This window comes from Amblyomma americanum, chromosome 1 (genome assembly GCF_052857255.1).
Source record: "Amblyomma americanum isolate KBUSLIRL-KWMA chromosome 1, ASM5285725v1, whole genome shotgun sequence".
NCBI lineage: Eukaryota > Metazoa > Arthropoda > Arachnida > Ixodida > Ixodidae > Amblyomma > Amblyomma americanum.
The window spans coordinates 214,477,395-214,492,208 of record NC_135497.1 but is presented as its reverse complement, the minus strand read 5'-3'; the positions used below and the strand labels follow the sequence as shown (position 1 = coordinate 214,492,208).

Here is a 14,814-nt window from a genome sequence, read left to right as displayed (position 1 = left end):
ATTCCAAAAATTGGCTAATAAATGCGCCAAAATAAAAGTTCGAAGTAGTCAGAAAATAGCCCAGGAACCAACCTGGAATTTTCATTGCCAGATGAGGTCATAAGGTAGCTAATTCAGTGCAAAGTAGCCACCAACAATGCAACCCTGGTAAACATCAAAGTCACGTCTGCTACCATGGTCGCCTCTGACGTGGCTTATGCGGTGCAACCTGCAAGCCTTATCTTGTCTAGAATCCTCCTTCCAGCCATTTGTAGGAGGTCGTGTACCAGGCTGACTGCGTCCCTTGCCAATCTGTGTCATGAAAAAGTGAGAAACGAAACAAGCCTGCCCAGTGCTGCCATCTTACTGTGATTATCCCAGCATGTGAAGGGCGAACTGGAAACGTGTGATATGAACATTCACCAGCGGTGTCGGTGTTCAGGTTCATGCCTATGCTTGGCTCAAGTGGGAGAGACCACGCTACTGCGAAAATCTCGGTCAGCATTGAGGTCTTAAGCCCATTTCACATGCTGTGATTTTCACCTCCTGACGCTGCAAGTATTGTCGGTCAGCGATAGGAGAGAGCGCTGGTCTAGCTGCAGACAGCTTGCAGTGGGTTTCCATCTGGTTGGAATTAAATTGCAGTGTTAGTGTGCTTGCTCTGCAACTGTGAGAGGAGCGCAGAAGCGATGCTATGTTTGTTAATGCTTTTTCCTTTGTCTTGTTTGTCTTATTCTTGCAATTATCTGGGCTGTGAAAAAAAGCTAGGGATATTGACAATTGGCTGAGACCGAACGCATGCACGTGCACAATCGCACACACACACGTGCACAAATGCACACACACGCATGCATGGTTTACATGCATTTATGGAAGGTTCAGTTGCATCTCAAACTACCCTCCGCTGGTACAGTGACTCCACTGCTACTCCTTAGAGAAGTGGCCCGTTTACATCGCTTCGACACCAGAAAAATTGGTCCCGCTACAACTTTGTTGCAGCCATGAAAACCCCACTACCCATGCATGTGTCTGCACTCATACCAAGCAGGCATGTGCATAAGATAATTGATTAGTAAGCAGAATGAGAGGTTGTTGGTTTGGATCCCACTGGTGGTGGCATGTAGTTGTACTATGACAATGTGCAGGTTGCGAAGACTGCTGACCATGGTGTTTGTGTTGTGAGGCAGCCCTTTGTGGTCATGGATGTGGTCAAGGCCAATGTGTACATATCATCCATAGTGGTGTGGGAGAGTGTCCAGAACATCCGAAATTCTGCCTGCTGTGCCCCCTTTGTCAAATGTTTAGAGCCCAAGGTGCTAAGCCACACCATGTGGCTTGTAATGCATCTTTAGTGATCAAAATCTTCTGATGGTAAGATCTTTGGTACTGGCCTCTCCAATAGCTAGGACTTCCACAAATACTACAGGAGCCCCACTACACGGCTTAGAAGCAAACCCCTTGGGCTCTAACCCTTTGACAAAGGCTCTGCACAATCCACTTCATTTAGGAAATTTTGCTTATTTGTATCATACTAAACTTTATATTGATCGCGATCATATCATCGAGATTCTGCTGTAACAGCATGCTTAGCTTGGTAACAGTGAGATGAAAACATTATTTTGTTTTCAACGGTGAGGTGAAATCATTTTCTTTTCTTTGCATTTCGTGTGGTAAAAGCTCTTAAATTGCCAGGTCATAGTTGTTAGTCTCTAACGGGGCAAATGATGAGCTTGTCATCAATAAAGAGATTGTATTGGGCCAGTTATTATCCTTAAATATGCATATGTGAGTGTCGGATTCTGCTGCATTTTTATATGCAGAGTTAAATCAGCAGAAAGGTGCTTGCTCAGTGGAACTGATTCATTGTGCCACAAGCACTGCACAGTGACTCTTTGGTATATCCCTGCATCTTTATGGCAAATGTTTCCATGCACAAATTCGAGTGGTGTTGTAGGTATTGCATATCATTCCTCATGAGCTGCCATTTATCTGCTGTGTTGCTGCTCTGATGAGCTCAAAAGATGGTGAAATTTTAAAACAAAAAAAAATTCGGGAGTGTACTAATTTTTTTTTCTACAGTCTTGAAAGTATTGTGTTGCAATGTCAATTTCAAAGTAAAAATTTCTTTGGTGTGGGACTGTTAAAATTAGGTCTTGTATAATATATTAAGAATCAAAGGCCATATGTTTGGTGCCTAACCTCTTAAAAATATTAATATGCAAGATAAAGGTTGCAATGTTTTTTTAGAGCTGGCTGAAAAGGTGCCCATGGATTGTGTTGTACTGTGAAGAATTTTCACGAAAACCCAATTTTTGCATTTGTCTTGAAAAATATAGACCTTGTGAAAAATTAGTCCAGTGAATAATTTGGCAAAGGGAGTGCTATGGGGCCTATCACTTCTGCTTCACGAAATATTTATGCCATGAAAACTCCTTTACTGTATCTAGAGCTATTTGTTTTTAGTTAAAACCTGCAATTTCCCATGTTTGCAGCCTGCAGAAGTTTTAGTAAGATTGGGTTAAGACTGTTTTTTAGCCAAAATCTAGCAGCTATCTTACACCCATATAGAAGTCCTTTTTTTGTTTATGGTTGATGGTTGTAAACTTCTTGCGCCGTTCATCTAATATGTGGGGCTTGTATCACTTCATAACGAGCTCAGAAAGTTCTTGTTTGAAACCAGGTTCTAGAACAAAGTTTCTTATTCAGACGTATAAACATTACTAAAGTGAGCGTATGTGTAAACAAAAGTAAGCATTTATTTCATGCATTTAACCCATTTATGTAGCTGGTTCGCAAATTTATATCTTCTTTACCGCAGCAAAACCAGTGCTAATTTTTTGTTCTTTTCACCAACAGGATTAAACCCGAACTGCACAAAAGTCTCCAGAAAAGTTTGATTTGTGCTCAATTTTCAAATCCAAACTTAGTGCCTGATTTTTACCTCTCTCACATACATGCACACACACACATTCACACTCACTCTCTTTTTTTTTTGCTTACATTAATGAAATTGTTACTCAGATTAAACTGGTTGTAGTTATGCAAACCATGTCAAGGAAGCAACTGTGGTGAAATCGCATGGGCACCGGACGTGTAGCTTTTTAGTGAGAACCATGTAAAATGCACTGCAACAGACAATGTGGACGCCTAGCCTAGGGTCAGGCAGTGGCCTAGTTTGGAGGATGTGACGCAAGTTTTAAAAACCTTTTTTGTCCATGCAAGCACTCCTGCTGCCTTTCATTGTGTGCCCTCGCATTTCAATGTTCTCTGTACAGTTCTCGCTAAAAAATAGCTTTTGTTGTGAGTGAAAATGAGAAACGTTTCGTCTTCTGCTGTGGCCGTTGTTGCAGAGTTGTTTTTTGCGCTCTTAGTGTTGGCAATCTTTTAGCACTCAGCAGAAGCATGCAGCTCCACGAAGTAACATCTCATATCTCGATAGACATGGGCCTCTAGCATAGTCCCCCTGATGAAGTGCTGCAACAGTGCTTTGAAATTCAGCTGCCACTCCATCTTGAGGAAAAAAATGGTCACTAACAGTACTGCGAAATGCTAGAACCAGATACCTCCGTGCTGTCAGTGACAGAGGTTTCCTTTGCTTTTCCAGAAGACGCATGTAGATGTTCATACGTTGCGGAGCCTAGTGTTTGAGACCTTTGCCTTGTTGGAGGAGGCTCGGACACGTGATTTGCGCAACCGGGACCCCCAGTATGCGGGGCTGCTTCGTGATCGGGGACTGGATCCTGTGGCTGCGCGGCGCCTGGCTGAAGCACGGCGCCTGCGACACTATGTTCAGGAGCAGCTGCGGGAAGTACATGCACGTCTAGACCTTGATTGGCGGGAGCATGTTGATCAGCTAAGCAGTCGGCAAGTATATTTTAGTACTGCTAGGTTAAGCATTGCTCTGAACAATTGGTGGGTCCTGGTTTTGGGCATTATTTGGGGGCTTTCCTGCCACCTTCATCATTTTCATTTGCCCTTACCGCACATTTGTTGTGTTGCGTTTCCATTCTTACAAGACACTCCACGGCATGCGTGAAGCAGCTTCTAGACCTCTTTGATAACTACCAATACCAGTAACTACCAGTATGTGAGAATATATGTTGATGCATGTAAATAGCATCTAGCTTGTAGGGTAGCGATTCTGCAGTTTTAGAAGAAAGCCTGCCAGCTAGGGTGACACCATATTTTTACTTTGTTTAATGCACACAAGTTTGCCAAATAAACACTTACGTTTTGGCTTTTTTGTACCTTATACACCTGGGTATTGCTATCGCCATGTGGCAGTATTCACCCATTGTGTTATGTTACAAACAATGTAATCAGTCCTGAACCTAACAGTTTGTTAAACACATTGTTTTACATACAGCAAGTACACTCAAGTAAGCATCCATTAGCTTTATTCTGAATTTGGACACTGGTTGTTGGTTTATGTCAAGGCCACTTTTGCAGAGACTGGTTTTCACCTTACTGTTTGTTGTTCCACACCCTACAGCAAGCGCACTGCGGAGCTTTCAACTGCTGAGGCTATCTATCGAGCCTTGCGTGACATCCACAACACTGCTGAGCTGCTGTCAAAAACTGTTGGCTTGTTGGGAGCTCAGCTAAATAGGCTTCGGGTTGTCAGCAAACACTGCAAGACATTGCGGCCATGCTGGGACGAGTCCAGTATTTTGAATAGGTCAGTGCTTCATCTTCCTCTGCATCCTACATTTCCCATTGTGTCTCTGTTCTTTTATTTGTGTATTTGTAACTTAGAATATTTTGAGTTCAGAAGCATGCTATGGAGTAACCTTCAATTTTTTTTTCTTTTTCTTCTTTCGACTTAGCTGCACAGCATTCCATCTATATTTTTTCAGATGTGCCTTGAGACAGTTTGCAATTGTTGAGGAAATGTCCTTGGAGCTACCGTATAATCTCGTGAGAGGGCTGCACCCGTGTACGAGCCACAGCCCCTGTTTTGGGCTAGATGGTTGGGAAAGAATACATTTATACGTTTTTTTTAGTCGGTGTATGGGCCGCACATTCAAAATTCACACCCGAATGCCATAAACCCCCATAAACCAAACCAAACATATTTTAAGGTGAACATGTCAGCTCATGGGACATGCAGCACAGTACCATATACCTTCATGTAAGAGCTGCACTTTTTCTTCGTGGTTTTTGACTGATGGGGGGTACCTTGGTTTCGCGTAGCATTAACCACGGATAACATTGCCCGTGTAACAGGGGTATTACAAGGGACAGTCAATCTAAAGCACAGCTCGTAGGCACCTGTTCCCAGTTTGAGCAACGTGGCTCACCGTCAGTGGTGTAATTGTGCGCAGAGCACAGCGGAGGACGAAAGATGGCGATAGCAAAGAGAGCGCGAGGAGGAATTTGGAGGAGGAGGAAGCACTATGCTGACCAAGCCGTGCTCCTCTCGAGGGTGCACAGCGTCTTAGTGCTCTGCCAAGTCCCTTGTGCACGGCACCCCCGCAGAAGCTCTTGTAAAAGATAAAAGCGCCGTGATGTTGTCGGCATGCAGCATTTTGCTGCGCTGCCAAAGTTTGCCGGATGGCGTGAAACTGAAGAACGCACTGGGAAAAGCGAGCGCTTAAAAAAGCAAAAATAAATTCTTAGCTACCAAAGTAGGGACTGGAGTCCATGGTATAGAGAGGTTGGTCAGATGATTCTTGATAATTACAAAGCGAACAGGGGAGGGAAAACCTCAGGGTACTGGCCAGCGTTACGACAAGAGGACTTCGTCTTGCTGCAGCGTTGGCAAGCACCCTGAGGTTTCTCTCCCTTGTTCACTTTGTGATTAAGTAGGGACTGGGTTCATTATGCGAGTAAATATGGTACAGTAGAATCTCGATCATATGAAGTGAACAAAATTTGCATGCAGAATGCACACAGGTCTGTTTTTGGCTGACGGAGTTTACTTGCAGCCGTGCACTGCAGCTCACTACTCGCGGTGTGCACCGCACGACTGGTGAACCCGGCGTCAGCGGTGTACGAGCAGCAAGTACTTGGTGCTCAAGGGTGTGGTCGCGGCTCGCGCGTTTGCATCATCACAGTGGGTTGGGGGTTGTTATTAACATCCAAATTTCTGCCTATTGCACACAATGTGCTCTGGCAGGGGCATTTAACGAATTTGTATTGCCCTTAAAATTCGTATTTACCAGGATCGTATCATTGATATTCTACTGTACATTGCATTGGGCAGGAAACGGTTATTTTTCGTTTCTCAAAAAAACCTGTATCGTATAGTTGTCACTGCTGAAAATTGTTGCCCCGCTGAAAATACATGTAACCATGTTGTTTTGCTTTTCTTTTGCAAAATTTTTCTTTGCCACCCATCTGCCAATATGTAAAGGGGTCCAAGGACCATTCAAGCTGCCAACAAGCAGCTTTTATCTTGGCCTCTTCCATTCCCTTGTAAATGGGCACAAATAAATGGAAATGAGATGAAATGAAAATGAAAAAGTTGGTTCACAATATGTGTAAGTAAAGATCACTGCTGACGGCAGAAATGTGCACCTCAAAACCATCATAGTCTTGGTCACATGCTTTTCAATGCAAACCTTAATTATGCTTAATTAAGAAATACAGAAACAACAGTACAGTTACAGCACTAGTACTGTTGTTCTAGTACTAGTGCACCAAGTGTAGTTTTACTTCACTTGCTGCAGGGAAGAAGAAGTAGCTGCACTAGCAGACTCTCTACTGTTGACCAGCCTGTCAGCATCATCTGCCAGGGCTACTACAGTGCACCTTGCTAAGCCCAACAAAGTCACCCTGAGTGCTGAGAAGAAGAATTACCTAGCAGAGTTCTTTGGCCAAAGGGAAGTGACCACGATTGAGCCTCGAGTGATTGGTGAGCCTTCATGACTATCGGCAATTGTTTAGGATCTCCAAGTGGCTGAAATTGGCAGCTTCATGAGAACAGCATCATAAGTGGCACATTTTCTTTTAGAGCCGATTCTTTAGGACTGCCAAACAGGTGCTTAAGCAAGAAAGAAATTAACTCTGTGCTTCCACAGATGTGTTGGTGTAGAGCAGGAGCCCAGCCTTTCGGGTATTTTGCATGCTGGTGCTTCAGATGTTCACATGTGCATTGACTTCTTTATTACATATAGTGCACCCTTATTTATGTGCATTCCATGGAATTGTGAGAGGGGAGATGGAGACCATTGGCCAAAAAAAACACACCAGCTTTGTGCACTGCTGAAGGTTCAGAAAGAAAAACAGCAGCCATAATTTGGGTGAATCTAAATTAGGGCTGTTGCTATCTTTGAAGAACAGAATTCGCTCCCAGTACATAAAAAACAAATGGCTTGATATTCTCGTTGTTGTTCCACTTTTCAGCAAACCAGTGGTTCATGGCATTTCACATCCTATCATGTGAATGAAATCATATGCTTTATCAGAGGGAACACACGAGCTACCTTGCACTCTGCGTCATCAGCAGAGCCCGTCAACAGCTACCTGGAGGCATACTAGAGATGGGGTACACGTTCTCTATTCCTCTGGGGAACATTTGCTCACTGGAAGCGTCTTGCTGGCTCAAGTGAATGGCCATAAATCAGCAGGAGCACCTTGTGCTGGCCAAATCTTTTTGCAGTTTTTAGGAGCCTACAAACTGCTACAAGAAAACGGGCACCGGAGGCCACTGGGGTGTAACTTGACATGCATTACTTCTGTTGATGAAGAGCCAACACTTTTAGGAATTTTTTCACGAAACAGCGGTGATAAATTTCTGAAGTGAGCGAAGTCTCATATGGCAAAGTCATTCTTCAGATCGGCAAAATGTGCTTCTTGCACACACACCTTTGCGTCCCCCACCTTCCCTCTTGTAATCAACCAAATTTTGACATTGGTAGGTTGGCAGGTAGAAAACACCCTTTGTTTTGTGGTTTGTTTATTCTTGAAAGACTATGATGCCACCTCAACAACAGCAGCAATCCCTCGGCTTGCTGAGAGCTACAAAGGATGGCAAGGAATTGAAAAAAATTTTGGAAAGAGTGAGAGTCATTCATGACCCATTTCGAAGATGAATTTTACAATCTGACACATGTTACAAATATCAAAATGCCTCCGTTTGGTTTGCAGACAAGCATTCAGAGTCACGGCTGCTATCCAGGCTGGCTGTGGTTATGGAAGAATCATTTGCAAAGGATCAGGCAGCCAAGCAGCAGGCTAGTCAAGTATGCACAATTCTTCCGTTGTTCTGATTTCACTGAGAGTACTATACGTGTTTGAGTGACATGACATAGTATAGTATATGAGGTGTCTTCAAGCGGGCTACCTTTGCTAGGGAGATGTTTTGACAGAAAGCCACATGAGTCATGTGGTTTCATTAGTTTTGGTTGACACACATTATGCTGCTTGTGTGCCTTTATAGTTGCAACCCATTTGCACACAACCAACATCTACAAATAGCTTGTTTTTATGAACTAATTGATTTCCTGGCTGTGTAAGCAGTGCAGCAGTGGCCTAGTGGTTTGAGAGTCTGCCTCGTATGTGGAAAATGCAGGGTTCGATCCGCACTGCCTCTGGGTAGCCACTGGTTATTCCTTGAGTACAAGCTTACCCATGGCTTGGTGCCCGGTTTATCTGGGATGAACTGCTTGGCACAGGAGTCTTTGACCCCAACTTGTGTAGGCACTTTGTTCCATGGTACTCCTAAGCCAAGCTGCTTTTGCACCATTAAAATTCATCGTCATCATTCCTTGACTCTAAGCTATTGATTGTGAGCTTAACATATTTGCTTAATGCATTTTAGGCAATAAATTTTGGCGTTAGAGCCCAATTTTGCATTAGATTTCTGGGGAGTTGTGGCTTGATCCAAAGCTGAAGCTAGAGACTTACATCAGCATATGCATATAGAAAAAGCTTGTTAATTCAACCCCCGTTAATTTAGAAATCCAGATAACTCAAACTGCAGGTGCGCTCCTGGCCAATGTCTATGTTTGTCTGTGGCGTCGGACGCTCGTTAATTCGGACACTACGGGTCTTTCACCGGTTAATTTGAACTGGCTGCCGAGGTGAGACTGCATCTAGGAATGACCGCCATGGCAAGTGGTTGTCAAAATAGCCCTACTCAAAGCTGAATTACATGCTGCAGAGCCGCCTGTGCACTCCTGACGTGCACATGGCAAAAAACGAACGGTCCCTTGTCCAAAAATTGCCTGACTGACTACCATATGTACACAATTGTAAGTTGACTCGAATGTAAGTTGACCCCCCTGTATCACATGTCATGAAAAAAAGAAGGATGTGCCCTTGTGGGCACTGTTCACAACAAAAATGTATTAGTCACTGGACTACTTGTCCACACTTGCGCCATTGTCTTCACTAGTGCTGCCATTGTCATCACTGCTGCGGTCCCACAGCATGTCGTTCTAACATCGTTCCCAAGCAAAATCCTGCACTTCGATAACAACCACAGCATGTCGTTGTCCCACGAAATCCTGCACTTTGCGAACGACCGCACCACAACATCGCATGGAACAGGTCAAAATTTTGCCTCGCTGCAGCCGTTGCACCATCATCCGTCCTGAAACGTCAAACTGGCGGTCTGGCGCGCAGTTCATTTCTTCGGTGCAGATAATGACAGCCATCTTGAATGTAGCCATGAACGAGCGTCGAACGCTTACTGGACCCGGAGCACTAATTACGATTGACGAAGCATGACAGTAAAAACTGGTAAAATGTGGCTGGCAGTCAAGTCGAATGCATCAAACAGAGCCAAAGAGAAACTATGCATGAGCGGCGCTGGCTCTTTCATCTGACACTCCCCGGAAGTGCTGCTGTTCCCAGTGGCGGCGCTGCTGCAATTGGAACAGCGGTTCTTCCATCAACTATTGGCACTCCCATGAGCACCCGGTATGCAGTTAAAAGTAAGAAAAGAAAAAATTGAAAATTCTTCTGAACAAGCGCGCAGAATAGCCGAATGCTACTGGGTAGAGCTGTAAAGTAGGTGTGCAATTGAAATTGAAAGTAGGGGTGGAATTGAGTATTGAAATGTTCTAATACAAATTAAATACGAATATGAAGAAAAAGAAAAAAATGGCTTTGAATATCGAATCAAGTATCGAATATCTGTTCATATTTCAGAAAATAATAAACAAGTAAATACTGTTGCTCTTAATTTTTTTCTAATAGTGTATGGCCTTTGCAGCTGAAATAAACAAAACTAGACTGTCTCATCACTGTATAAAAAAACACGATGTGCACAGAACTGTGATCTACTTGATTACACAGCATAACAGTATTATAGTGCCAAGAGTATTCCACGCACTACTATAACAGTACCTAATGTGATCATGCAAAATGAAATCCATAAAACGACAAGACTGGCTACAAAATATAGCATGGTGACTAGTAAAACCTTAATAATTCGGTGTTCAAGGGACTGGAAGAAATGCTCAGGTTATCCGAAGGTCGATTTATAAAATACCCCGCTGCCCTCGAAAAAAAAGAAAAGCCGAAAATGCGTTGAGGCAGCTTCATCGTGCAAACACCTGTAAGTCCGTGATGAGTGCCCAGTTTCGGTGTACAGGAAGATCCAACACGAACGCAAGCGAGAGGGGAACACACATTGGCGTCGGAACAGTGAGACTGCTTCTAAAAAAGAAAATGAGTCTGCATTCAAAAGCAGCGCAGAGCCATGATTGCACTACTGGCGAATGCCAAGGCCAATAGTTGCAGTTGCCGCAGGCGAGCGTCGAAGCTCAGAAACCAGAAATACGTGGCCAGGTTATTTTTAAGAGCGTTAGCTCTTGCTCATCACGTCTCAAGATTCGTAGCGTCTGCTACCACCCTGAGATCACATCGCCATCTGGGGCTGCAACTACTCATCATGTTTCGAAATTTCGTGGGGTCTGTTACCACCCTGAGATCACAGTGCCATCTGTGGCAGCAACTAGAAAGCAGCACATCTCGCATTGAGACTTGTAGCGCCATCTACAATAGCATTGTAGAAGCAACCACCTGCCACGTGCCAATGATGATTCCACGGTCCAATACGGTGGATAGAGGTGGAGCTATGTATGACGTCGGGACGAAATAACGGCAAAGTTTTGGTTTCTCGAATCCAAGATGGCGGCCATTAAAATTTTACTAATGATCGATGCATAGTGGCATGGTAATGAAAGACTTAAAGAGGATAAGACCTCTGACTGACATGTGCAGCTATGTCTCACCACCGAGATGCATGCTGTGCAAAGTATTTTAGCCATGTTGGGAACTCTTTGCATATCAGTGAAGTGGATGCAATGACTTCCAAGATCCTCTTCTGCAGGATAAATGTCTTTATTGCAGTATTTATTTTTCTACTCTTCATCAGTATAGTTTCTAAACCTTAGTAACCATAATTATGTTAGTTTTACAATACCCAAAGTTCATTCATTAAACTGTTTCATTCTTGCTTGTATTCTGGTCTCGATTCATTCGGACCTCTAATAGGTATAGTTCTATTTTATTGTGTACATGTTTCGCCGAGTGAGTACTGCTTAAGCAAATGGCAATAATTAACTTGTGCATTGTGTTTGTAGTCTGAATAATACTCTTAAATGCCTTGCAGGCAGTTACTCAGGCTCCCATGTCAAAACCAGCTCAAACCCAGCAGCAAGGCTTGGTCTCAACACCTTCAACTCCTGTGAAGCCAACAGCTTTGTTGGAAGCCAGGGATAACATCCCAACACCGAAAGCATTTGTACCCGCACAAGGGGCCACTCAATCCTTCCTTACATCGACGCCACTTGTGCGTACAGAAGGAGTAGCATCAAGTGGAACCTCTTCTGGTGTCCCTTTGATACGTGCTGTGCCTACAGAGCAACATAGAATGGTGAGCTTTATTTGATCAGAGTTCTCTTATTGGAGGCATGTACGTTCATGTAGATTTTATTGTGGGCATTTGTAACTTACAGCATTGCCTGCCAGAACAATAATGCTTTTGTGTAGGTCAATGCAGCCAGATCACGTGATGTGTAGTACGTGAACATTTCACAATCCAGGCAGACATAAGCATAGTTCTTGGCGCCGTTTTAAAATATTACGGTCTCTTGAAGACCTCTTATACAGTCGATCACGGATATATCGAACCCGGATATATCGAATTATTGCCTATATCGAACAGTTGAAAAATCTCCTTGGGAATCCCATGAAAAAGTATAGCGCTATAGTTCGCGTATATAGAACTCCCGTGCACCGGCATATCGATGTATCGAACTCCGTGCTGAGCTGCGCCCTGGCAAGTGTGCTTCTCCCACCATACCCCACCCCCGCAAGTGCGCTTCTCCTCACGAAACTCTCGCGATGTTCCCGCGATCTCACGCGCGCTGCCCCGCACTCTGAGAAAGGGGCGTGTGAAGGCACGTGACGAGGCGCACTTGGAGTGCGATTGGGTGTGAAAGGGAAGCGGGAGGGAGAAACCACGCTGACTGCAGGCGCCCATTTCCTGTGTTTTGGTTGGCTGACACCGCTGGCGCAGTGAGACGAACGAAGTCAGTGCAGCCTGGGCTTGTAGTAGTGCGGAGACGCGGAGCAGTGCGTCTTTTGATTCGCTTTGTTCTTTTCATTCACGAGGCCTACGCAAAGGCTTGAGACTCGTGTGGTGCAGTGCATTTTTTTTTCCGCTTTTGGCGCGTGTTCCGGAGCCATGGCCGCGAAAAAACGCAAGAATTTGAATTTTTCAGCAAAGGCGGACATCATTCGACGGGTGGAGGCTGGCGAGAAAAAATCGCCGGTCGCCGCGGCGTTCAGAATTCCTCGAAACACCCTGAGTACGATCCTCAAGAACAAAGCCGATGTTAAGCTGAAGGCAGTGTAGTCCAGTCGCCCTGGAGCGTGTCGTGTGCGCGTCCCAATGTTTGACAAGGTCGAGAAGGCATTGTACGCCTGGTTTTTGGAGACACGTGCCAAGAACATACCTGTTGACGGCCCAATGCTCATGGAGAAGGCCAAATGGTTTGCTGTGGCCTTCGGAGAAGAAAGCTTCACTGGTGGCACTGGTTGGCAGCAGCGATTTAAGAGTCGCTACAGCATCATCGGGAAGACCCTTTCGGGCGAAAGTGAGGCGGCTAGCACAAGTCACATAGAGAAGTGGTTGTCCGAAGAGTGGCCAAATATTTCCGACAGCTTTTCGCCGTCGCAAATATTCAACGCAGATGAGACACCACTCTTTTGGCAAATGCTGCCAAACAAGACTCTGCATCTGAAGGGCACTGCATGCCATGGTGGAAAGAACAGCAAAGTGCGCGTATCGATTTTGCTTGCTGCAAATATGGATGGGTCATGCAAACTACGGCCATTTGTTATCGGAAAGAGCAGGTCGCCACGCTGCTTTAAGAACGTGAAAGGCCTCCTGGTTCGATATGCATCAAATAAGAAAGCTTGGATGACATGCAGTTTTTTCGTTGAGTGGCTACAGACCTGGGATGCCGAACTGGAGAAGCCTGGCCACAAAGTTGGTCTTCTTCTTGACAATTGTTCGGCCCATCATGTCGTCTGCCCATTAAAGCAGATCACCCTCAAGTTTCTGCCACCAATCACAACGGCAAAACTTCAGCCTCTCAACCAAGGCATTGTGAAAGCGTTTAAGGTTGGGTACTGATGACGACTGGTGCAGAGGCTCCTAATGAACCTTCGATTAGGAATCAAACTCAAGGTGGACCTCCTCGGAGCCATTCAAATGCTGGCTGGTGCTTGGAATGACGTGAAGAGAAGCACAACTGTGAACTGCTTCCGCAAAGCAGGCTTTGTGGTAGCTGCAGACGACGGATGTCTTGACAGTGAAGACAATGACGCTGGATGCCTGGACAGCGAATTTCGTGAGCTCCCGGCATTCCCAGGCGCCATCCCAGGTGGCGTGACAGCACGCGATTTCGTCAGCGCTGACGACGGCGTGCAAGCTGTAGAGGATCACGCTGATGCGGAGATTGTGGCTAACATCATGGGTGACGAGGACGCAGACTCGAGCAGTGACGAAGGTTCCGACGAAGAGGACCAACCACCATGCACTGCAGCTGAACTTGCATCAGCTTTCAGCGTCATTCACCACTGTTGTGGCACAATGGAAGGAGCTGGCCTTTCACATTTGGGCACTGTCAGCAAGCTTGAGGACAGCTTAATGAACTCGATGGTGCAGAAGAAAAAGCAAGCAAAGGTCACAGATTTTTTTTCTTCCGAAATAAAATGTTCTGGTCATCGCGCCGTGTTTTTTTTTTTTTTTTATGCGCCTTTGAGGCACAGATCGGTGAGTTCCCGTTAGTCACGACATCGGGAAACTGCCTTGAGATGTGTGGAGTTGTTAGAGAAGCTTTTGACATGCAAATTTTATATTTTGAATTATCGATATATCGAACTGTTGTTATAACGACGAGCGTCATGCTGCTTCAACTATGACTGACGCAAACTGTGATGAGGAGCACACATACCAAGAAGAACTTCTCGTTCACTGCCAAAACAAATTTTGCCGATGATAGGGGGAAGTGATTCTCTGCTGTCTTTGTATAGGGCACACACACTTTACGAATAATTTCATACTGACAAAACGAGAGAAGCCACTATGTGAACCATGCTGAGCTGAGCTAACGGTAAACAGTGGTTTTTTCATTCAGGAAACTGGAAACACTAAGGAAAAACATTTTGCTGTGTTTTACAATGAACACATACCATTCCACCCGGCATTGCTCTTAGGTGAAAATGTTCTTGTTGATTTGTCCCGTATTTTTAGGTTTTTAAAAGAAGCAAATCTTTTAAACAGAATGGAAATGGAAAAATTGGCCAAATAAATAAACAGACTTTTAACTTCATGTTTGGCGCACAATAGCCTCAGTTGCTGATGTGCCA

General features: G+C 44.7%; 1 protein-coding gene across 1 annotated transcript in view; it reads left to right on the top strand.

The window, feature by feature from the left end:
• The window catches only part of LOC144114600 (uncharacterized), a 200,596-nt gene that overhangs the window by 83,318 nt on the left and 102,464 nt on the right, over positions 1–14,814 (top strand). The window contains 5 exon segments of the mRNA XM_077648452.1: positions 3,584–3,843; positions 4,472–4,657; positions 6,651–6,835; positions 8,071–8,165; positions 11,546–11,809. Coding sequence (XP_077504578.1) covers positions 3,584–3,843; positions 4,472–4,657; positions 6,651–6,835; positions 8,071–8,165; positions 11,546–11,809 — 990 coding nt within the window.